This window comes from Chiloscyllium punctatum, chromosome 30, assembly GCF_047496795.1.
Source record: "Chiloscyllium punctatum isolate Juve2018m chromosome 30, sChiPun1.3, whole genome shotgun sequence".
Classification (NCBI taxonomy): Eukaryota; Metazoa; Chordata; class Chondrichthyes; order Orectolobiformes; family Hemiscylliidae; genus Chiloscyllium; species Chiloscyllium punctatum.
In genome coordinates, this window is record NC_092768.1 from 49,677,565 (window position 1) to 49,701,400 (window position 23,836).

The 23,836-nt window shown below is 43.7% G+C and overlaps 1 protein-coding gene across 1 annotated transcript; it reads right to left on the bottom strand.

Moving 5' to 3' along the window:
* Nucleotides 1-239: 239 nt before the first annotated feature.
* LOC140455492 (uncharacterized) lies at nucleotides 240-22,178 on the bottom strand. The gene is made up of 2 exons (XM_072550431.1): nucleotides 22,058-22,178; nucleotides 240-5,666 (listed from the first exon to the last, which is right to left on the bottom strand). The coding sequence occupies exon 2, from the start codon at nucleotides 4,897-4,899 to the stop codon at nucleotides 2,104-2,106; it is 2,796 nt and encodes a 931-aa protein (XP_072406532.1). The 5' UTR covers nucleotides 4,900-5,666; nucleotides 22,058-22,178; the 3' UTR covers nucleotides 240-2,103.
* Between the last annotated feature and the right edge of the window lie 1,658 nt (nucleotides 22,179-23,836).

Sequence of the window (23,836 nt, forward strand, 5' to 3'; positions counted from 1 at the left end):
TCTTATATTGATGTCTTCATTTAATGATGTTTGCTATCTGGTCAAAGGTTATACTGACATCCTTGACCTAATTGGATTGACAATGGGAGAGGTTTGAGGGAGACACTGCTGAGACAGTAATTTACAATGAACAACACAGTCGACTCTCAGTGCAATGCAAGTGGGTGACCTGACTCCAAAACCATGTGAAGACATCCTGAGAGGAGGAGGTGGTGAAACAATCCTGGCACATGTCACACTGATTGATTGATTAATTTATTATCACACGTATCTAACTACAGTGAAAAGTGTTGTTTCCAAGCAGTACAGACAGAACATAGTCTGCAAGGAACATAGCAATCATTGGGTGAAAAAAAAACCTAGACAGAATCATACAGGTTGTACTGCACAGTTTGTGTGCTAGGCAAGATCAAAATTAACAAGTTCAGCATTGTTTGAAGTTAAACAGTCCATTTAGTCTAATAACAGCCAGGAAGAAGCCATTCTCCAACCTCCAGGTGTGTGTTTTCAAGCTTCTGTATCTTCTGCTCAACAGAAGAGGTTGTAGGGGAGCATTATGGGGTGGGTGGGATGATGGTTTTTTTTAAACAAGCAAACAATCTCAATAGACAAAATAACTTACTTAATGCAAAGACACCAACAAAAATCAGTCTCTTTTTAAAAAGCAGAGTCCTTCACTCCTTGACACTGAATGATGGGTCGGTTATGATATTGGCAGCCTTTCCACACTAACGAGCGATGTAAATGGAGTCCATGCATGAAAAGTTGCCTTTGTGATGGTCTGGGCTTGCACACAGCATTCTGCGTTTCTTACAGTCCTAAGCTGACCAGTTGCCATACCTGGCCATTATGCATCCCGACAGCATGCTTTCTATGGTGCATTTGTTGTTGGGTTAACATCACTCCAAGGAACTTGATGCTCCCCACCCCCACTCCACTGATGTTGATGGGGCTATGATCTCCTCCTTTCTTCCCCAATTCAATGATCAGTTCTTTAGTTTTGCCGGCATTGAGAGAAACGTTGTTGTCATTTGCACCATGTCACCAAGCCCCCTACCTCCTTCGTGTATTCTGTCTCATCATTGTTTGATATCTGTCCTACCACTGTGGTGTCATCAGTAAACATGTTCAGAATTTGGCAACAGTCATGAGTGTACAGGGAGTACAGCAGAGGGCTGCAAACATCCTGAGGGACCGGGAGAGTGGGGGGGGGGGGGGGAGCACCAGCGTTGAGTGTTATCGTGGAAGAGATGCAGTTGTCTATCTTCACTGATTGCGGTCTGTGGGTGAGAATGCTGAGGATCCAGGTACAGAGGGCAGAGTGGAGATCTAGGTCTCAAGAGTTTTGAGATCAGTGTGGAAGGGATAATGGTGTTGAAGGTGGAGTTGTGGTCAATGAGCACAAGTCTGATGTGGATATCCTTGTTCATATGTTCCAGGAAATGGTGTCCCTTGTGGACTCATTATCTTGATTGAACCAGTGTGAGTCCTCTGCAGCTTAGGCTAGAGGTGTGGATGAAAGCTCTGTCATATAATCATATCTGAAGAGTTTGTTACTTTCTGAATCCCCTCGTGTCAGGAAGTTTGAAGAAGTCACAATACTTTTATTGCAAACCTCCCATTTGAAGAGTTCCTCCCTTTGTGAAACCTGATGAAGCAGGAGATTTGATGAACAGTTTATCACACACCTCATACATAAATGGTTTCTCTCCTGTGTGAATGCATAGTTGGCTGTAGCGTTGCAACAATTTTGGGAATGATTTGTCACATACCTCACGTGAATGTTCTATTCTCTGTGTGAATTTGTTGGTGTACATGTAGGGTTTATATATTTGAGAATGATATGTTAACATATCACCTGAATGATTTCTCCCATGTGTGAATTTGCTGGTGTCTTTGAAGTTTTGATGACTCTGAGATTGACTTGTTGCATTCCTTACACTTGAGGTTTCTCCTCTGTGTGAGTGAGTTGATGTCTTTGCAGCTTTGATGACTCTGAAAACGCTTTTTCACATATCTCGCACATGAACGGTTTTCTCCCTCGTGTGAATCCGTTGATGGATCAAGAGTCTTGATGAATTACAGAATGACTTGTCACACACCTCACACGTGAATGGTTTCTCCCGTGTGAATTTGTTGGTGTATGCGGAAACTCCACGAACGTGAAAAGGCTTTGCCACAAACGTCACATGTGAATGGTTTCTCCCCTGTGTGAATGCGTTGGTGTCTGCGGAGGTTTGAACAGTTTGAGAATGATGTATCACACATCTCACATGTGAATGGTTTCTCCCCTGTGTGAATTCGATGGTGTATTTGAAGTTTTGATGGCTCTGAGAAGGACTTTTTGCATTCCTTACACTTGTGAGGTTTCTCCCCTGTGTGAATTCGCTGGTGTCTTTGAAGCTTTGACGAATCTAAGAATGTTTTATTACACACCTCGCACATGAATGGTTTCTCACCCGTATGAATCTTTTGATGGATCAAGAGTCTTGATGAGTTACAGAATGATTTGTTGCACCACTCACACGTGAATGGTTTCTCCCCTGTGTGGATGCGTTGGTGTATCCGGAGGTCTGAACGTTGCAAGAATGATTTGTCACACATCTCACATGTGAACGGTTTCTCCCCTGTGTGAATCTGTTGGTGTTTGCGGAAGCTCCACGAATGTGAGAAGGCTTTGTCACAAACCTCACATGTAAATGGTTTCTCCCCTGTGTGAATATTTTGGTGTCTGCGGAAGCTTGAACAGTCTGAGAATGATGTGTCACACATCTCACATGTGAATGGTTTCTCCCCTGTGTGAACTCGTTGGTGTATTTGAAGTTTTGACGGCCCTGAGAATGACTTGTTGCATTCCTTACACTTGTGAGGTTTCTCCTCTATGTGAATTTGTTGGTGTTTTTGAAGTTTTGATGACTCTGAGAATGACTTGTTGCATTCCTTACACTTGTGAGGTTTCTCCCCTGTGTGCGTGAGTTGATGTCTTTGCAGCTTTGATGACTCTGAAAACGCTTTTTCACACACCTTGCACACAAACGGTTTCTCCCTCGTGTGAATCCGTTGATGGATCAAGAGTCTTGATGAGTCACAGAATGATTTGTTGCACCACTCACACTTGAATGGTTTCTCCCCTGTGTGGATGCTCTGGTGTATCCGGAGGTCTGAAGGTTTCAAGAATGATTTGTCACACACCTCACACGTGAATGGTTTCTCCCCTGTGTGAATATGTTGGTGTATGCGGAAGCTCCACGAACGTGAGAACACTTTGCCACAAACCTTACATGTGAATGGTTTCTCCCCTGTGTGAATACGTTGGTGTCTGCGGAGGTTTGAACAGTCTGAGAATGATGTATTACACATCTCACATGTGAATGGTTTCTCCCCTGTGTGAATTCGATGGTGTATTTGAAGTTTTGATGGCTCTGAAAAGGACTTGTTGCATTCCTTACACTTGTGAGGTTTCTCCCCTGTGTGAATTCGCTGGTGTCTTTGAAGCTTTGACGAATCTAAGAATGTTTTATTACACACCTTGCACATGAATGGTTTCTCACCCGTATGAATCCTTTGATGGATCAAGAGTCTTGATGAATTAGAGAATGATTTGTTGCACCACTCACACGTGAATGGTTTCTCCCCTGTGTGGATGCGTTGGTGTGTTTGAAGTTTTGACAGCACTGAGAATGATTTGTTGCATTCCTTACACTTGTGAGGTTTCTCCCCTATGTGAATTCGTTGGTGTGTTTGAAGTTTTGATGACTCTGAGAATGACTTGTTGCATTCCTTACACTTGTGAGGTTTCTCCCCTGTGTGCGTGAGTTGATGTCTTTGCAGCTTTGATGACTCTGAAAACGCTTTTTCACACACCTTGCACACAAACGGTTTCTCCCTCGTGTGAATCCGTTGATGGATCAAGAGTCTTGATGAGTCACAGAATGATTTGTTGCACCACTCACACTTGAATGGTTTCTCCCCTGTGTGGATGCGCTGGTGTATCCGGAGGTCTGAAGGTTGCAAGAATGACTTGTCACACACCTCACACGTGAATGGTTTCTCCCCTGTGTGAATCTGTTGGTGTATGCGGAAACTCCACGAACGTGAAAAGGCTTTGCCACAAACGTCACATGTGAATGGTTTCTCCCCTGTGTGAATACGTTGGTGTCTGCGGAGGTTTGAACAGTCTGAGAATGATGTATTACACATCTCACATGTGAATGGTTTCTCCCCTGTGTGAATTCGATGGTGTATTTGAAGTTTTGATGGCTCTGAGAAGGACTTGTTGCATTCCTTACACTTGTGAGGTTTCTCCCCTGTGTGAATTCGCTGGTGTCTTTGAAGCTTTGACGACTCTAAGAATGTTTTATTACACACCTTGCACATGAATGGTTTCTCACCCGTATGAATCTTTTGATGGATCAAGAGTCTTGATGAGTTACAGAATGATTTGTCGCACCTCTCACATGTGAATGGTTTCTCCCCTGTGTGGATGCGTTGGTGTATCCGGAGGTCTGAACGTTGCAAGAATGATTTGTCACACATCTCACATGTGAACGGTTTCTCCCCTGTGTGAATCTGTTGGTGTTTGCGGAAGCTCCACGAATGTGAGAAGGCTTTGTCACAAACCTCACATGTGAATGGTTTCTCCCCTGTGTGAATACGTTGGTGTCTGCGGAAGCTTGAACAGTCTGAGAATGATGTGTCACACATCTCACATGTGAATGGTTTCTCCCCTGTGTGAACTCGTTGGTGTGTTTGAAGTTTTGACGGCTCTGAGAATGATTTGTTGCATTCCTTGCACTTGTGAGGTTTCTCTCCTATGTGAATTCGTTGGTGTCGGCGGAGGTTTGATAGCTCCGAGAATGTTTTGTTGCACACCTCGCACGGGAATGGTTTCTCCCCCATGTGAATCCTCTGGTACAGCAAGAGTTTTGATGAGTCAGAAAATTATTTGTCACATAACTCATGCATGAGTGTTTTTCCCCTTGAGTGAATGCTTTGGTGTTGACAGAAATCTGCTGACCATGACAACGATTTTTCACAAACCTTGCATGTGAATGCTTTTGCCCTTGTGTGAACTGCTCGATGTTTTATGGAGCCTGTGAATTGTGCCTGACGGGTGACATTTTCTTTCCAGCGTCACTGTGCCAGAGAGTCCCTAGCATAGAGGACATCGCAACCACTTCACACTTGAATGGGTTTTTTTTCCAGGTGACTTTCCTTCTGTGAACAATTTTACAAAATTATACCTTGTGTAGTAGGAGATTATATGAACTTCCTACCAAATATAATACTTGAACAGCTTTTCACCTGTAGGATTGAGTCACTGGTTCATGAGGATCAATAAATGATTGAAGCTCTCACCACACTTGAAACAACTCTCACTTCTTGCCAGTCTCATCCAAAGCCTCACCACCTAATCTTCAGAAAGACTGGTGCTGATAGAAGTCTCTACACCACTGACCAGTTTCAGATCTGATACATCAAAGCTCCTCTGACCTGACCGATTTCAACTTGATGGTTTCACTGCCCAATCTTTTCTGTGTTGAACAAAATTGTGAAGGAACTAGATGTCTTGCCACTTTCATGCAATTGATCTTTGGGTGATCATCAGGATCTTTTGGTGGTATCTATCCTCTCTATGTTGTCTGGTGTAGTACAATGCAATCCTTCTGTAAAACAGCAAATAGAAAAATTAGTTTTTTTCCAGTACCCTCTCCCCACCTGTTGAAGATGTGGACTCCTCAGTTCTTTCTTATTTATACTTCAGTGGGGTCTGGGTGTCATTGCTTAGGCCAGCATTTCTTGCCCATTTGTTACTGCAGAAGGTGGTGACAATAAGCTGCCTTTTTGAACTGCTAGAGAACATGCACACAGTTTTAGATACTATTGGGGGAGGGGGTGGGCGGGGAGGCACTTACCAGGATAAGCAATAGGGCACAGCTCTCTGGCACAGAGTCTGTCCCTGGTGCTCAGAAGAGAAAGGGGAAGTGGAGCAGACCATTGGTCATTGAGGAGTCCATAGTTAGGGGGACAGATAGGGGGTTCTGTGGGATGAGAGAGACTCACGATTAGTACGTTGCCTCCCAAGTGCCAGGGTTCATGAAGTCTCTGATCGTGTTTTCAGGATCCTTGAGGGGGAGGGTCAGCAGCCCCAAATCGTGGTCCACATAAGCACCAACAACAGGTAGGAAAACAGATGGGGATTTAAGGGAAAAAGTCAGGGAGCTAGGATAGAACCTTAGAGCTAGAACAAACAGAGTTGTTTACTCTGGTCTGTTGCCAGTGCCACATGCTAGCGAGGTGAAGAATGGGGAGAGAGAGAGAGAAGTTGGACACATAGCTACAGGGATGGTGTTGGAGGGAGGGTTTTGGATTCCTGGATAATTGGAGCTTTTTCTGGGGTAGATAGGACCTCTACAAACAGAATGGTCTTCACCTGAACCAGAGGGGTACCAATAACCTGGGGGCAAAATTTGCTAATGCTCTTCGGGACGGTTTAATGTAATTCAGCAGGGGGGGTGGGAATCTAAATTGTAGTTCCAGTATACAGGAAGTTGAGAGTAGTGAGTTCAGAAATAAGGTTTCATGGTCACAAGAGGGCACCTGCATGCAAGAAGTTGGTTTGAAGTGTGTCTACTTCAATGCCAGGAGCCTTTGGAATATGGTGGGTGAACTTGCAGCATGGGTTAGTACCCGGGACTTTGATGTTGTAGCCATTTCGGAGACATGGATAGAGCAGGTACAGGAATGGTTGTTGCAGGTTCCAGGATTTAGATGTTTCAGTAAGAACACAGAAAATGGTAAAAGAGGGGAAGGTGTAGCATTGCTAATCAAGGACAGTATTACGGGAGCAGAAAGGACGTTTGGTGACTTATCTACTAAGGTAATATGGGCTGAGGTGAGAAACAGGAAAGGAGAGGTCACCCTTTTGGGAGTTTTTGAGAGGCTTCTGAATAGTTCCAGAGATCAGGAGGAAAGGATAGCAAAGATGATTCTTGATCAGAGGGAGAGTGACAGGGTAGTTGTTATAGGGGACTTTAAATTTCCAAATATTGACTGGGAATACTATACTTCAAGTACTTTAGATGTGTTGGTTTTTGTCCAACATGTGCAGGAGGGTTTCCTGACACAGTATGTAGACAGGCCAACAAGAGGAGAAGCCACATTGGATTTGGTACTGGGTTATAAACCCAGCCAGGTGTTAGATTTGAAGGTAGGTCAACACTTTGGTGATAGTGACCACAATTCAGTTATGTTTACTTTGGTGATGAAAAGGGATAGGCATATACACTGCAGGGCAAGAGTTATAGCTGGTGGAAAGGCAATGATGATGCAGTTAGGCAAGATTTTGGATGCACAGGATGGGAAGGAAACTGCAGGGGATGGGCACAATTGAAATGTGGAGCTTATTGAAGGAACAGCTACTGTGTGTCCTACCAGTCAGGCAGGGAGGAACTTGTCAAGCAACAGAGCCATGGTTCACTAAATAAGGTGAATCTCTTGTCAAGAGGAAGAAGACAGCTTTTATTAGGATGAGACATGAAAGCTCAGTTAGGGCATTTGAGAGTTACAAGTTAGCCAGGAAGAGTGAAGAGAGAAGGTGCAAAACTTGACCTACTCTTGGGAAATAAGGCAGGGCAAGTGACTGAGGTGTCAGTGGGGGAGCACTTTGGAGCCAGTGACCATAATTCAATTAGTTATAAAATAGTGATGGAAAAGGATAGACCAGATCTAAAAGTTGAAGTTCTAAACTGGAGGAAGACTAATTTTGATCATATCAGACAAGAACTTTCAAAAGCTGATTGGGTAAAGCCTTCAGAAATGAGATTAAGAGAACCCAGAGAAAGTATATTCCTATTAGGGTGAAAGGAAAGGCTGGTAGTTGTAGGGAATGCTGGATGGCTAAAGAAATCGAGGGGTTGGTTAAGAAAAAGAAGGAAGCATATGTCAGGTATAGACAAGATAGATCAAATGAATCCTTAGAGTATAAAGGCAATAAGAGTATACTTAAGCGGGAAATCAGGAGGGCAAAAAGGGGAAATGAGATAGCTTTGGCAATAAGAATTAAGGAGAATCCAAAGGGTTTTTACAATTACGTTAGGAACAAAAGGGTAATTAGGGAGAGAATAAGGCCCCTCAAAGATCAGCAAGATGGCCTTTGTATGGAACTGCAGCTGATGGGGAGATACTAAACGAGTTTTTTGCATCAGTTTTTACTGTGGAAAAGGACGTGGAAGGTATAGAATGTTGGAAAATAGGTGGTGACAGTGTGAAAAATGTCCATATTACAGAGGAGAAAGTGCTGGAGGTCTTGAAATGTATAAAAGTGCAAGGTTTATTAAGGTTTGTAGTTCAGGTTGAGGTTTAAGGTGTAGGTTTTCTCGCTGAGCTGTAGGTTTGATATCCAGACGTTTCATTACCTGGCTAGGTAACGTCATCAGTGGCAACCTCCAAGTGAAACGAACCTGATGTCTCCTGCTTTCTATTTATCTTTCTCCTGGATGGGTTCCTGGGGTTTGTGGTGATGTCATTTCCTGTTTGTTTTCTGAGGGGTTGCCAGAGACATGCCAGAGAATTCCTGGAGGCCTGGCACTCCAACCACAATGCCATAAACAAACACACAGATCTAGATGCCATCTATCAACCCCTCAGAAAATGAACAGGAAATGACATCACCACAAACCCCAGGAACCCCATCCAGAAGAAAGATATAAATAGAAAGCAGGAGACAACAGCTTCGCTTCACTTGGAGGTCGTCATTGATGATGTTACCTAGCCAGGTAATGAAACGTCTGATATCAAACCTACAGCTCAGCGAGCAAATATATAAAAGTGGATAAATCCCCAGCAGCTGATCAGGTGTACCTTAGAACTCTGTGGGAAGTTTGAGAAGTGATTGCTGGACCCTTGCTGAGATTTTTGTATCATCAATAGTCACAGGTGAGGTGCTAGAAGACTGGAGGTTGGCTAACGTGCCACTGTTTAAGAAGGGTGGTAAAGACCAGCCAGGGAACTATAGACCACTGAGCCTGACATTGGTAGTGGGCAAGCTGTTGGAGGGAATCCTGAGGGATAGGATGTACATGCACTTGGAAAGTGGTTAGGGATAGTCAACATGGCTTTGTGCATGGGAAATCATGTCTCACAACCTTGATTGAGTTTTTTGAAAAAGTAACGATGATTGATGAGGGCAGAGTGGTGGATGTGATCTATATGGACTTCAGTAAGGCAATCGACAAGGTTCCCCATGGGAGACTGGTTAGCAAGATTAGATCTCATGGAATACAGGGAGAACTAGCCATTTGGATACAGAACTGGCTCAAAGGTAGAAGACAGAGGGTGGTGGTGGAGCATTGTTTTTCAGATTGGAGCCTTGTGACCAGTGGAGTGCCACAAGGATCGCAGCAGGGTCCACTACTTTTTGTCAATTATATAAATTATATGGATGTGAGCATAAGAGGTACAGTTAGTAAGTTTGCAGATGATACCAAAATTGGAGGTGTAATGGACAGTGAAGGTTACCTCAGATTACAATGGGATCTTGATCAGATGGGCCAATGGGTTGAGAAGTGGTAGATGAAGTTTAAATTAGATAAATGTGAGGTGCTGCATTTTGGGAAAGCAAATCTTAGCAGGACTTATACATTTAATGGTAAGGTCCTGGGGAGTGTTGCTGAACAAAGCGACCTTGGAGTGCAGGTTCATAACTCCTTGAAAGTGGAGTCACAGGTGGATAGGATAGTGAAGAAGGCGTTTGGTATGCTTTCCTTTATTGGTCAGAGTATTGAGTACAGGAGTTGGGAGGTCATGTTGCCACTGTACAGGACATTGGTTAGGCCACTTTTGGAATATTGCATGCAATTCTCGTCTCCTTCCTATTGGAAGGATGTTGCGAAACTTGAAAGAGTTCAGAAAAGATTTACAAGGATGTTGCCAGGGCTGTAAGATTTGAGCTATCGGGAGAGGTTGAACAGGCTAGGGCTATTTTCCCTGGAGTGTCAGAGGCTGAGGGATGACCTTATGGAGGTTTATGAAATCATGAGGGGCATGGATAGGACCAATAGACAAAGTCTCTTCGGTGGGGTCGGGGAGTCCAGAACTAAGGGTATCGGTTTTGGGTGAGAGTGGAAAGATATAAAAGAGACCTAAGGGGCAACTTTTTCATGCAAAGGGTGGTATGTGTATGGAATAAGCTGCCAGAGGAAGTGGTGGAGGCTAGTATGATTGCAACATATAATAGGCATCTGGATAGGTATATGAATAGGAAGGGTTTGGAGGGAATGGACCAGGTGCTGGCAGGTCGGACTAGATTGGTTTGGGATATCTGATCAGCATGGATGAGTTGAACATCTCTATGACTCTATGATTAAGAGCCAGGATAGGATGTGAGAGGTCACCGGCAGATAGATCAAGGAAAGTCTGAAGGCTTTCTATAGCTATATCAGGAATAAAATACTGACTAGACTAAGATTAGGGCCAATCAAGCATAATGGGAAGTTATGCATGGAGCAAGAGGAGGCAGGGGAAGTGCTAAAATGAATATTCTTCGTCTGTATTCACACTGGTAAAAGACAATGTTTTTTTTTTAGATTACTTACAGTGTAGAAACAGGCCCTTCGGCCCAACAAGTCCACACCACCCCGCCGAAGCATACCCACCCATACCCCTACATCTACATCGACCCCTTACCTAACACTACGGGCAATTTAGCATGGCCAATTCACCTGACCTGCACATCTTTGGACTATGGGAGGAAACCGGAGCACCCGGAGGAAACCCACACAGACACGGGGAGAATGTGCAAACTCCACACAGTCAGTCGTCTGAGGCGGGAATTGAACCCGGGTCTCCGGCGCTGTGAGGCAGCAGTGCTAACCACTGTGCCACCGTGCTGCCCCAATGTTGTCGAGGAGAATACTGAGATACAGGCTACTACAATGGACGGGATTTAAGTTCACAAGGAGGTGGTGTTAGGAATTCTGGAAAGTGTGAAAATAGATAGGTCCCCTGGGCCAGATGGGATTTATCCTAGGATTCTCTGGGAAGCCAGGGAGGAGATTGCAGAGCCTTTGGCTTTGTTCTTTGTGACGTCATTATCTACAGGAATTGTGCCAGAAAACTGGAGGATAGCAAATGCTGTTCCCTTGTTCAAGAATAGAGACACTCTGGAAATAACAGACCTGTGAGCCTTACTTCAATTGTGGGTAAAGTATTCAGAAAGGTTATAAGAGATAGAATTTATTATCATCTAGAAAGAAATAAGTTGATTAGAGATAGTCAACACCATTTTGTGAAGGGTAGGTCGTGCCTCACAAACCTTATTGAGCTCTTTGAGAAGGTGAGCAAACAGGTGGATGAGGGTAATACAGTTGATGTGGTGTATGTGGATTTCAGTAAGGTCTTTCATAAGGTTCCCCACGGTAGGCGATCACACAAAATATGGAGACATGGGATTGCGGTTGATTTAGCAGTTTGGAACAGAAATTGGCTAGCTGAAAGAAGACAAAGGGTGATGATTGATGGGAAATGTTCATCCTGGAGTTCAGTTACTAGTGGTGTGACTGCAAGGATCTGGTTTGGGGACACTGGTGTTTGTCATTTTTACAAGTGACCTGGACGAGGGCGTAGAAGAATGAGTGAGTTAATTTGCGGATGACATTAAGATTGGTGGAGTTGTGAATAGTACCAAAGGATGTTATAGGTTACGGAGGGACATAGATAAGCTTCAGAGCTGGGCTGAGAGGTGGCAAATGAAGTTTAATACAGGAAAGTGATACGCTTTGGAAGGGGCAGCAGAAATAAAGAGTATTGTCCTAATGGTAAGATTCTCGGTCGTTTAGATGAACAGAGAGATCTTGGTGTCCATGTACGTAGATACCTGAAAGATGTCACCCAGGTTGTTATGAAGGCATCCGATGTGTTAGCTTTTATTAATAGAGGGATTGAGTTGCAAAGCCATGAGGTCACGCTGCAGCTGCACAAAACTCTGTGTGAGTGCACTTGGCGTATTGCGTACAGTCTGGTCACCACATTATAGGAAGGATGTGGAAGCTTTGGAAAGGATTTAGAGGAGATTTACGAGGATTGCCTGGTGTGGATAGATGGTCTTATGAGGAAAAGCTGAGGGACTTGAGGCCGTTTTCATTAGAGAGAAGGTTGAGAGGTGACTGGTTAGAGGCATATAAGATAATCAGAGGGTTAGATAGGTTGTACAGTGAGAGCCTGTTTCCTCGGATGGTGATGGAGAGCATGAGGGGACACAGCTTTAAATTGAGGTCTGATAGATATACGACAGATGTCAGAGGTAGTTTCTTTACTCAGAGAGTAGTTGGGGTGTGGAATGGCCTGCCTGCAACAGTAGTAGACTTGCCAACTTTAAGGGTATTTAAATGGTCATTGGATTGACATACTGATGAAAATGGAATAGTGTAGGTTAGATGGGTTTCAGATTGTTCTTGTCGGTCAATGCAACATTGAGGGCTGAAGGGCCTGTCCTGCACTGTAATGTTCTATGTTGTGAAGGGATACCCCTGATGCTATTATGGAACGACTTCCAGGATTTTGACCGAGAGACACTGAAAGAGCAGTGATATCTTTACAAGTCAGGATGATGTGTGGCTGCTCTCAGCCAGGCAATGGAGAATATTTGGATTAAAATTCCTGAATTATAGAGTCATACATCATAGAAACAGACCCTTCAGTCCAACTAGTCCATGCCGACCAAGTTTCCCAAACCAAACTATTCCCATTTGCCTGTGTTGGCCAATTCCCATCTAAACCCTTCCTATTTGCTCTTTTAAAAGTAGTAAGTGTACCTGCATCTATCACTTCCTCTGGCAGTTCATTGCACATACAAACCACCCTCTGTGTTAAAGGTTGCCTCTCAGATCCCGTTTAAATCTTTGTCCTCTCACCTTAAATGTACTTGCCCAACTATGAACTCTCCCACGCCACTCCCCCTGAAGAAAGGACCTTTGCTCTTTACCTCATCTACACCCTTCATGATTTTATAAACTCCTGTAAGGTCACCCGTCAACTTCCTAAGCTTCATTATAAAACATCTTTGCTTGTCTAACCTATCCCTATAAATCAAAACCCATAGTCCTGGCAACATCCTGCTAAATCTTTTCTGAATCCTCTCTGGTTATACCCTTCCTACAGCAGGGCAGCCAGAAGTTTATACAGTCCTTCAAATGTAGCTTCACAAATAACTGGACAACCTCAACATGATGTACTAACTCCTATACTCAAAGATCTGAACAATATGGTTTCTTAACTACCCTGTCTCCCTGTGATGCAGTTTTCAAACAACTATGTACCTGAACCCCTGGGATTCTCTTTGACAACACAACCCAGGGCCCTCCCATTAATTGTATAAGTTCTTCCTTTGTTTGTTTTACCAAAATGCAATACCTCACAATTATCCAAATTGAACTCCATCTGCCACTCCCCAGCTCATCGGCCCAATTATTGATGATCTCTTTGTAATCTTCGTTAACCTTCTTCACTGCTGACTATACCACAAATTCTAGTGTCATCCTTACTAACCATGCCTTCTAAATTCTGATTCAAACCATTCATATATATGACAAACCAAAGTGGACCCAATACTAATCCCTGTGGAACACCACTGGTTGCAGGCCTCCAGTCTGATCAACAACCCTCCACCATCACCCTCTATCTCGTATGTCATGCGAAGTTTATATCCAGTTGGCAAATTCTCCCTGAATCCCATCTGATTTAACTTTAAAAATTAGTTTATCACGTGGAACCTTGTCGAAATCTTTACGAAAGTCCATGTATATGTCGACCGCTCTGCCATCATCAATATTTTCATTATGCCCTTAAAAAAGAATCAGGTTTGTGAGACACTTCTGCCCTTGCCTCTCCTAATGCATGTAAATACTATCTCTCCTTTCCAACAATGTACTCATCACTGATGTCAGACTCACAGGTCGATGGTTCCCAGGCTTTTCCTTACAGCCTTTCTTAAATAAAAGCACAACAATGGCCACCATCCAGCACCTCACCAGTGACTGTAGATGATACAAGTATCACTGCAAGCGGTCCTGCAATTTTCTTCCCTAACTTTTCATACATCCTGGGATACACTTGACCAGGTCCTGGAGATTTATCCACCTTTATGTTTATAAGACCTCCAGCACTTCCTCTTCTGTAATATGGACTCTTTTCAGTACATAATATTAATTTTGCCAAGTTCTCTGGCCTCTATTTCTTGCTCCACAGTAAAAACTGACGTGAACTATTCATTCCTGTATGTTTTGCATCTCCTGTAGTTCAGCACATAAATGACGCACTGATCTCTGGTTCTTGCTCTGGTCGCTTTTTTGCTCTTACAGTCATAGAGTCATAGAGATGTACAGCATGGAAACAGACCCTTCGGTCCACCCTATCTATGCCGACCAGTTCATGGCAAAACAGTATAAAGTCAGCAAGGTTATGCCTACTCAATCTATTACAATTCTTTGAGGATGAAACGAGTAAGTTAGACAAAGAAGATTCAGCGGAGGTGAGCTATTTGAATTTTCATGAGGGCTCTGACAAGGTGCTGAACCTGGGGCTGCAAGATAACAGGCCATGGTGTTCGAGGCAAGGTACTGGCATTGACAGAGGACTGGCTGATTGGCAGAAGGCAGGGAATAGGGACAAAGGGGTCTTTTTCAGGATGGCAGCCAGTTACTTGTGGAGTTCCACAGGGATCCTTGTTGGGACCACAAATATTTAGGTTATGTATTAATGCTCTGGGCAAAGGAACTGAAGGCATTGTTGCTCACTTTGTGGATGACAGAAAGATAGTTGGAGGGACAGGTCATGTTGAGGAGGCAGGGAGGCTGAATAAGAACTTCAACAGGCTGGGAGAGCGGACAAAGAAGTGGCAGATGGATTACAATGTGGGAAAGTGGGAGTCGTAGAGTCACAGAGATGTACAACATGGAAACAGATCCACTGGTCCAACTTATCCATTCTGATCAGATATTCTAAATAAACCTAGTCCCATTTGCCAGCATTTGGTCCATATGCCTACAAACCCTTCTTTATCCAAATACCCATCCAGGTATCTTTTAGTTGGACCACTTCCTCTGGCAGCTCACTCTTTTTACGCATCACCCTCTGCATGAAACAGTTTCCCCTTAGATCCCTTTTAAAAAACTTTCCCCTCTCACATTAAACTTATGCATTCTAGGTTTGGATTCCCCACACCAGGGAAAATACCTTGTCTATTTACCCTATCCATGCCCATTATGATTTTATAAATCTCTGTAAGGTCATCCCTCAGCCTCCGATGCTCCAAGAAAAATAGCCCCAGTCTAATCAGCCTCTCCCTACAGCTCAAACCCTCCAAACCCGGCAACATCCTTGTAAATCTTTTCTGAATCCTTTCAAATTTCACAACATGCACGCAGTAATCCAAAAGTGGCCCACCAATGCCTTGTACAGCTGCAACATGACCTCCTAGCTCCTACACTCAATACTTTGATCAATAATGTCAAGCCTACCAAATGCCTTCTTCACCATCGTATCTACCTGTGACCCCAAGGAACGATGAATCTGTACTTCATGGTCTCTTTGTTCAGCAAAACCCTCCAGGACCTTACTATTAAGTGTATAAGTCCTGCCTTGATTTGACTTTCCAGAATGCAGCACCTCACGTTTATCTAAATTAAACTTCATCTGCCACTCCTTCACCCAATGGCTCATCAAGATCCCATTGTTCTCCGAGGTAACCTTCTTTGCTGTCCACTACACCTCTAATTTTGGTGTCATTTGCAAACTTACTAACTGTACTGGCTATGTTTACGTTCAAATCACTGATACAAGTAATGAAAAGCAGCAGACCCAGCACTGATTTTTGTGACATGCTACTGGTCACAGGCCTCCAGGCTGAAAAGTAACTATGCATCACCCACCACCCTCTGTCTTCTACCTTCGAGCCAGTTCTGTATCCAAGTGGCTAGTTGTCACTATATTCCATGTGATCTAACCTTGCTAACCAATCTCCCATGAAGAATCTTGATGAATGCCTCATTGAAGTCAATGTAGATCACGTCCACTATTCTGCCCTCATCAAACCGCTTTAATATTTCTTCAAAAAAACTCAATCAAGTTTGTGTGACATGATTTCCCATAGACAAAGCCATGTTGACTATCCCAAATCAGTCCCTGCCTTTCCAAATACATATAAATCCTGTCTGTCAAGATTACCTCCAACAACGTGCTCAGCACTGATATCAGACTCACTGGTCAATAGTTCCTTGGCTTTTCCATACCACATTTCTGATAAAGTGGTACCACATTCGCCAACTTCCAGTCTTTAGGCACCTCACCTGTGACTATCGATGATACAAATATCTCATCAGTGGGCTCAGCAATCACTTCCCTAGCTTCCCACAGAGTTCTCATGTACACCTGATCAGGTTCCCGGGATTTATCCACCTTTATGCGTTTTAAGCCATACAGAACCATCTCCTCTGTAATATGAACATTTTAAAGTTATCGCTACCTATTTCCCCATGTTCTACATCTTCCAAATCATTTTCCACAGTAAAAACTAATATAAATTACTTGTTTAGTATCTTCCCCCATCTCCTGGTGGCCTTGGTGATCTTTGAGGGACCTTATTCTCTCCCTAGTTACCCTTTTGTCCTTAATGTATTTGTAGAATCCCTTTGGACTTTCCTTAACCCGATTTGCCGAAGCAATTTCATGTCCCCCTTTTGCACTCCAGATTTCCCCTCTTAATTATACCCCTACTGCCTTATACTTTTCTCAAGATTCGCTCAATCACTGCTGTCTATACCTGTCACATGCTTCCTTCTTCTTCTTGACCAAAACCTCAATTTCTTTCATCATGCCATCTCTAGACTCTCATGGTCTCATTTTTGAAGGCTTCCTATTTCAACCAATAGACAATACGTGCAGGAGTAGGCCATTCTGCCTTTCGAGCCTGCACCACCATTCAATATGATCATAGCTGATCATCCTTAATCAGTATCCTGTTCCTGCCTTATCTCCATAACCCTTGATTCCACTATCCTTGAGAGCTCTATCCAACTCTTTCTTAGATGAATCCAGAGACTGGGCCTTCACTGCCCTCTGGGGCAGAGCATTCCACACAGCCACCACTCTCTGGGTGAAGACACTTCTCCTCATCTCTGTCCTAAATGGCGTACCCCATATTTTTAAGCTGTGTCCTCTGGTTCGACACTCACCCATCAGTGGAAACATGTTTCCTGCCTCCAGAGTGTCCAATCCTTTAATAATCTTATATGTCTCAATCAGATCCCCTCTCAGTCTTCTAAACTCAAGGGTATACAAGCCCAGTCGCTCCAGTCTTTCAGCATAAGGTAGTCCCGCTATTCCAGGAATTGACCCCGTGAACCTACTCTCCACTCATTCGATAGCCAGAATGTCTTTCCTTAATTTGGAGACCAGAACTGCACCCAATACTCCAGGTGTGGTCTCACCAAGGCTCTGTACAGTTGCAGAAGAACCTCTTTGCTTCTATACTCAATCTCTCTTGTTATGAAGGCCAGCATGCTATTAGCCTTCTTCACTACCTGCTGTACCCGCATGCGTACCTTCATTGACTGGTGTACAAGAACACCCAGTTCTCTTTGTACTGTCCCTTTACCTAAATTGATTCCATTTAGGTAGTAATCTGCCTTCCTGTTCTTGCCACCAAAGTGGATAACCATACATTTATCCACATTAAACTGCATCTGCCATGCATCTGACCACTCACCTAACCTGTTCAGGTCACCTAACCTGTCAGCCAATCAACTTTCAATCCAAGTTAGTACTTTGCCCCAATACCATGCACCCTAATTTGCTCACTAATCTCTTATGTGGGACTTTATCAAAAGTTTTCTGAAAGTCCAGGTACACTACATCTACTGGATCTCCTTTGTCCATCTTCAGAGTTATATCCTCAAAAAATTCCAGAAGATTAGTCAAGCATGATTTCCCCTTCATAAATCCTGGCTGACTCTGACCTATCCTGTTACTACTATCCAGATGTGTATCAGATCTAAAGATGGACGAGGGAGATCCAGTAGATGTAGTCTACCTGGACTTTCATCCTTTTCATAGACTCCAGCATCTTTCCCACCACTAAGGTCAGACTAACTGGTCTATAGTTTCCTGCTTTCTCTCTCCCACCTTTCTTAAAAAAGTGGTACAACATTAACCACCCTCCGATCCGCAGGAACTGAGCCCGAATCTATCGAACTCTGGAAAATAATCACCAACGCATCCACGATTTCTTGAGCCACCTCCTTCAGTACCCTCCTTCAGCCTCATTCCTGAAGAAGGGCTTATGCCGCGAAACGTCGATCCTCCTGCTCCTCGGATGCTACCTGGCCTGCTGTGTTTTTCCAGCACCACATTTTTCAACTCTGGTCTCCAGCATCTGCAGTCCTCACTTTCTTCAAGTTTTACCTTCTCTATTAGGTATATACTGAATCAGAACATTTTCTTGTACACGCTTAACAAATTCCAAGTCCTTAAGACTATGGCAGAGCCAGTCTATGTTTGGAAAGTTGAACTCCCCTATCATTGGAAGCACACTAGCTTTCGGAGCATCGCTCCTTCATCGCTATCACCTGATGAAGGAGCGTCGCTCCGAAAGCTAGTGTGCTTCCAATTAAACCTGTTGGACTATAACCTGGTGTTGTGTGATTTTTAACTTTGTAAACCCCAGTCCAACACCGGCATCTCCTAATCATCCCCTACCATCATTTTCACCCTATTATTCTTACAGATAACTGAGATCCTCTCCCAAACTTGTTTGTCAATTTCTCACTGACTATTGGAGGGTCTATAGTACATTCCCAATAAAGTGATCTTCCCTTTCTTATTTTTTGGTTATGCACTTTGGTTGGAAGAATACAGGCATAGACTACTTTTTAAACAGAGAAAGCTTTCAAAAATCTGAGTACAAAGGCTCTTGGGAGTCCTAATAACGATTTAGCGAGGGTATTTAGAAAAGAGATAGACAGGTTCTTGAATAGTAAGGTGACCAAGGGTTATATAGACAAGGCAAGGGAATGGGGTTCAGAAACATATAAGCCATAATTAAAGGGCAGCGAAGACTCAGTGGGCTGAATGGCCTCATTCTGCTCCGATATCTTATGGTCTGTTGGTGATGGTTAGACTCTGACTTGTTGGAGATGGTATTATCTGGCACTTGGATAACATAAATGTTCCATCCCACGTGTCAGCGCAAGACTGGATTTTGTACATGTTCAAATGTAGCAAAACATGAAATGATTGTTGTGAGGAGTTGTGAATGGTGCTGAACGCTGTGCAAATGTCAGTGAACCTCTCCATTCTCGGCAGAGGAAAAAGAGAGGGTCACTCACAAAGCCGGGTGGGGGTGTGTGGTGGTGGTGAGGTGTCGTTGGTTGACACAAAGCTGTAAGGTGAAACCTTCGGAAAATGCATGAAGATGCGTTTTCACAAATGTATCTACAGGTATGGCAGTCAAATTGCAATGCCAATGCCACAACAATATTGACTCCATTTGCTTCAGGGCAAACAGGTTCAAGGAAAACTAGCATTCCCTTGCAACTCATGAATCACTGCTTCACCATGTTCGTCATCATGTGGGACATCAACTATTGGTAGATCCCAAACTGGTAGTCCAGGAGGCAACAAATGTGCACCAGAAAAACAAAGTAAATCAGGCCGCATCTGAGTAGCACGAGAGCATAAGCCTTTAATCAGGAATGTGATGGGGAGGAAAGGGGGCTGAGAGATAAATAGGAGGGTTGGGATTGGGGGAAGGTCGTTGGGAAGGCAATAGGTAGATACAGGTGGAGGGTGATAGTGATAAGTCGGAGGGCTGGGTGGACCAGATAGGTGGGAAGGAAGATGGACAGATAGGATAGTTTTGAGTGGGCGGTGAAGGGTTGGATCTAGGATGAGGTGGTGGAAGGGGTGATTTGGAAATTAGTGGTCAATATTGATGCAGTGTGGTTGAAGGGTCCCAAGTGGAAAATGAGGCGTTCTTCCTCCAGTTGTCGGGTGGCTTGGATTTGGAGTTGGAGGTAGCCCAGGATTGTATGTCCTTGGGGAAGTGGGAGGGGGAGTTGAAGTGGTCAGCCACAGGGTGATGGAGCTGTTTGGTGTGGGTGTCCCAGATATGTTCCCTGAAACATTCTGTGAGTTGGTGTGCTGTATCCCCAATGTAGAGGAGAACACATCGAAAGCAATGGACATAGACATGAGGTATTTGGATGTGCAGGAAAATCTCTGTTGGATGTGAAAAGATCCTTTGGGGCCTTGGATGGAGGGGAGGAGGAGATGTGTGGGCACAGGTTTTACACGTCTTGTGGCAGCAAGGGAAGGTGTTGGGTGTTGAAAGTCGGTTGGTGGGGGCATAATGAGAAAGTACGAAAGGAATGGTCTCTGCGGAACGTCAGCCAGGTACCGTCAGCCATCATCGGGAATGTCTTGCACCACAAACGCACAGCTGTCATTTCAGGAACATCATCCCAACTACTGTAAAGAAATCAGCGATGATCTTATCAATGGAAAGGCAAGATTCAATCCCAAATGGGAGATTTCTCCACTTAGGATTTGTTCACATTTGAAACTGAGGGTGCATAAAGCCTAACTGTAGTTTGGGTGGATTAATTGGTGTTAATAATTGCAGGAGTTTATCTTTTCTGAAGTTTACTGCTTTGATTGCTCAAATGTATTGTTTAGTCAAAGTTGCTTTTAGTTTGTTTGGGTGAAATGATATCCTGCAATGACTTTTCATTTGTTATTGAGAATTCTAATCTCTTCAAAAAGCTATGATTTCTACAGGATCTGAAACATAGCTCAAACATAACCAACAGCAAATAAGATCATCTGAAGCATGGCATTGCTGTTCCGGGAGCTTTTACCGCAACATTTTCTACATGAGAAAAATGTCCACACTTGAAAAACTATTTCCAATAGCTGGAATAAAAATTTTGGAATACCTGATGGTATAGATCTTTGGTTGCTTCCCTGAGGAGGTTACACAATAAGCTGTGATGGCTAGTCAAATAACAACTTTTAAAAGGCATCTGGATGGGTACATGAATAGGAAGGGTTTATGGGAATATGTGTCAAATGCTGGCAAGTTGGACTAGATTAATTTAGGATATCTAGTTGACATGGAGGAGTTGGACCAAAGGGTCTATTTCTGTGCTGTATGACTCTATGACTCGAGACAGAGCCCTGAGAAATGTTGAAGAGATTTGAAAAGACAGGAAACATCTAGATCCCAACACAGAGAATGACCATTCCCAGTCTACAATATAATAACAGCTCTCTCTGCTGGATCTTCTCACACAGCAAAGAGACATTTCCACCCAGTTGCCCCAAGATAGTCAGACTGCCTGAAGATTGGTGTGGATATTATGGGATACAATTTGTGTAAAAGCTGTCCCTTGCCGTTAGCATTACCCTTAGTGAGCTTTACTTGTTAAGTTACACACCGGCAACACGAGTGTTGTTCTGGTGCTGGGGAAAAAAAAAATCAGTCTACGCACAAAGGTGTATTTTTTTCTCTCACAATGCAATACATAAATAGTGGGCGACACGGTGGTTAGCACTACTGCCTCACAGCGCCAGGGACCCGGGTTCAATTCCCGCCTCAGGCGACTGACTGTGCAGGTGAATTGACCAGGCTAAATTGCCCGCCGTGTTAGGTGCAGGGGTAAATGTAGGGGAATGTGTGGGTTGCGCTTCGGTGTGGACTTCCTGATGAAGGGCTTTTGCCCGAAACGTCGATTTTACTGCTCCTCGGATGCTGCCTGAACTGCTGTGCTCTTCCAGCACCACTAATCCAGAATCTGGTCTCCAGCATCTGCAGTCATTGTTTTTACCTCGTGGACTTGCTGGGCCACTGGATTACTGTAAGTAATCTAATCTAATAAACAACAGATAACCGTGGGGGATAAAGGAGAGAACTAAAAGCACAATTAGCCATGGGAAAGGGGGATAAAAGTGGAAAATGGGATTTAAATAAAAAGAAAGAAAAATTAAAAGCTGCTCCTTCACTCACCATCTCCTCACTTGGTTTTCAGTCCCTATAGGAAGTGAACCAGCTCTGGAAGAGGAAGAGGAGACAATGTGCAGAGTGGGTGGACTCTCTGATTGACGTCTCTCACAGTCAATCCAAATATTTCTGGAGTAACATGAGTTTCCTGAAACTTGAGAAACTGACCGGGGAAATGGAGGTGAGTTTGAGCAGCAGATCAGGTGGGGATTTAAACTTGTCACTGTCCCATCTGAATAAAACCTCACTTGTTGCAGCTGCTGTCTCAGTTTCCCTGGTAAATGTTTCTCAGGTTGCTAGTGTGGGAGTAGTATTTTTCATTTTCAGAGGGTTTCACCAGCATGTTACCGCTACCATGGACGCTGTCGGTCTTCCACTTCTGATCTATTATCAAAGGCCTTTGAGAGTACACATCCCACACTGGTGTTGTCAGTTTGAAAGTCTCTGAGGACGAAAAATGCTATTCCTACATTAGAAATCTTTATCAAACATTTACTAGGGGAACTGATTCACTTCTATTGGGGCTGAAAAATCAAGTGAGGAGATGGTGAGTGAATGAACAGCTTTTACAAATTGTATCCCATTTTATCCACACCAATCTTCAGGCAGTCTGACTATCCTGTGGTAAAAACAAGGACTGCACATGCTGGAAACCAGAGTCTAGATTAGAGTGGTGCTGGAAAAGCACAGCAGGTCAGGCAGCATCCGAGGAGCAGTAAAATCGACGTTTAGGGCAAAAGCCCTTAATCAGGAATAGAGCCTCTATTCCTGATGAAGAGCTTTTGCCCGAAACGTCGATTTTCCTGACTATCCTGTGGGCAGTCAGGGGTGGAAATGTCCCTTATGCTGTGTGAGAAGATCCAGCTGAGGACGCTGTTATTATACTGTAGACTGGGAATGGTCAAAGTCTGTGTTGGGATCTAGATGTTTTGTGCCTTTTCAAATCCCTTCAAGACTTCTCAGGGCCCTGTCTCGAGTCATAGAGTCACAAAGCACAGAAACAGACCCTTCAGTCAAACTCGCCCATGTCGACTAGATATCCTAAATTAATCTAGTCCCATTTGCCAGCATTTGGCACATATTCCCCATAATCCTTCCTATTCATGTACCCATCCAGATGCCTTTCAAAATGTGGCAATTTTCCTGGCGTCCACAGCTTATGTGTGTGAGAAGATCCAGCTGAGAGAGCTGTTTACTCGGTACTTTGTGCTGAACTGTGTGACTGCAGCAGTGTGTTGGTTATTGAGTGTGTTTATTGGAAGTATTTCCCTTGTGATTTCGAGGTTGAGTTTTCTTGCTGGCTTATTCCTGAATATGAGAAGGTGAGGTGTCATTGTCTGGGAGGTGCAGACTGTCTAAGGATTCTTACACATTTCCAATTGTTGAGTTCTGTGTGCGTGTTTGGAGCTGGTTCTTATTGTGTGAACTGAAATGATCAAATTTCTGTGTGTGTGTGTGTGTGTGTGTGTGTGTGTGTGTCTGGGGATGTGGATATTGCCCATCTTTTAAAATCCCTTCAAGACTTGCCACCTCTGTAACCTCCTCAGAGAAGAATGAAATGGTTTGCATTGATGTGTTGCCCAATAGACATTTATAAAATAATGAGAGTTCATGAGCAGTTTTTTTCCCCTAAGATAGGGAATTTCAAAACTAAGGGGCACATTTTTAAGGTGACATGAGAGAGATTTTTTAAAGACATAAGAGGCAAAGATTTTAAACAGAGGGTGGTTTGAATGTGGAATAAACTTCCTGAGTGCGTGGTGTATGTGGTACAATTACAAAGTT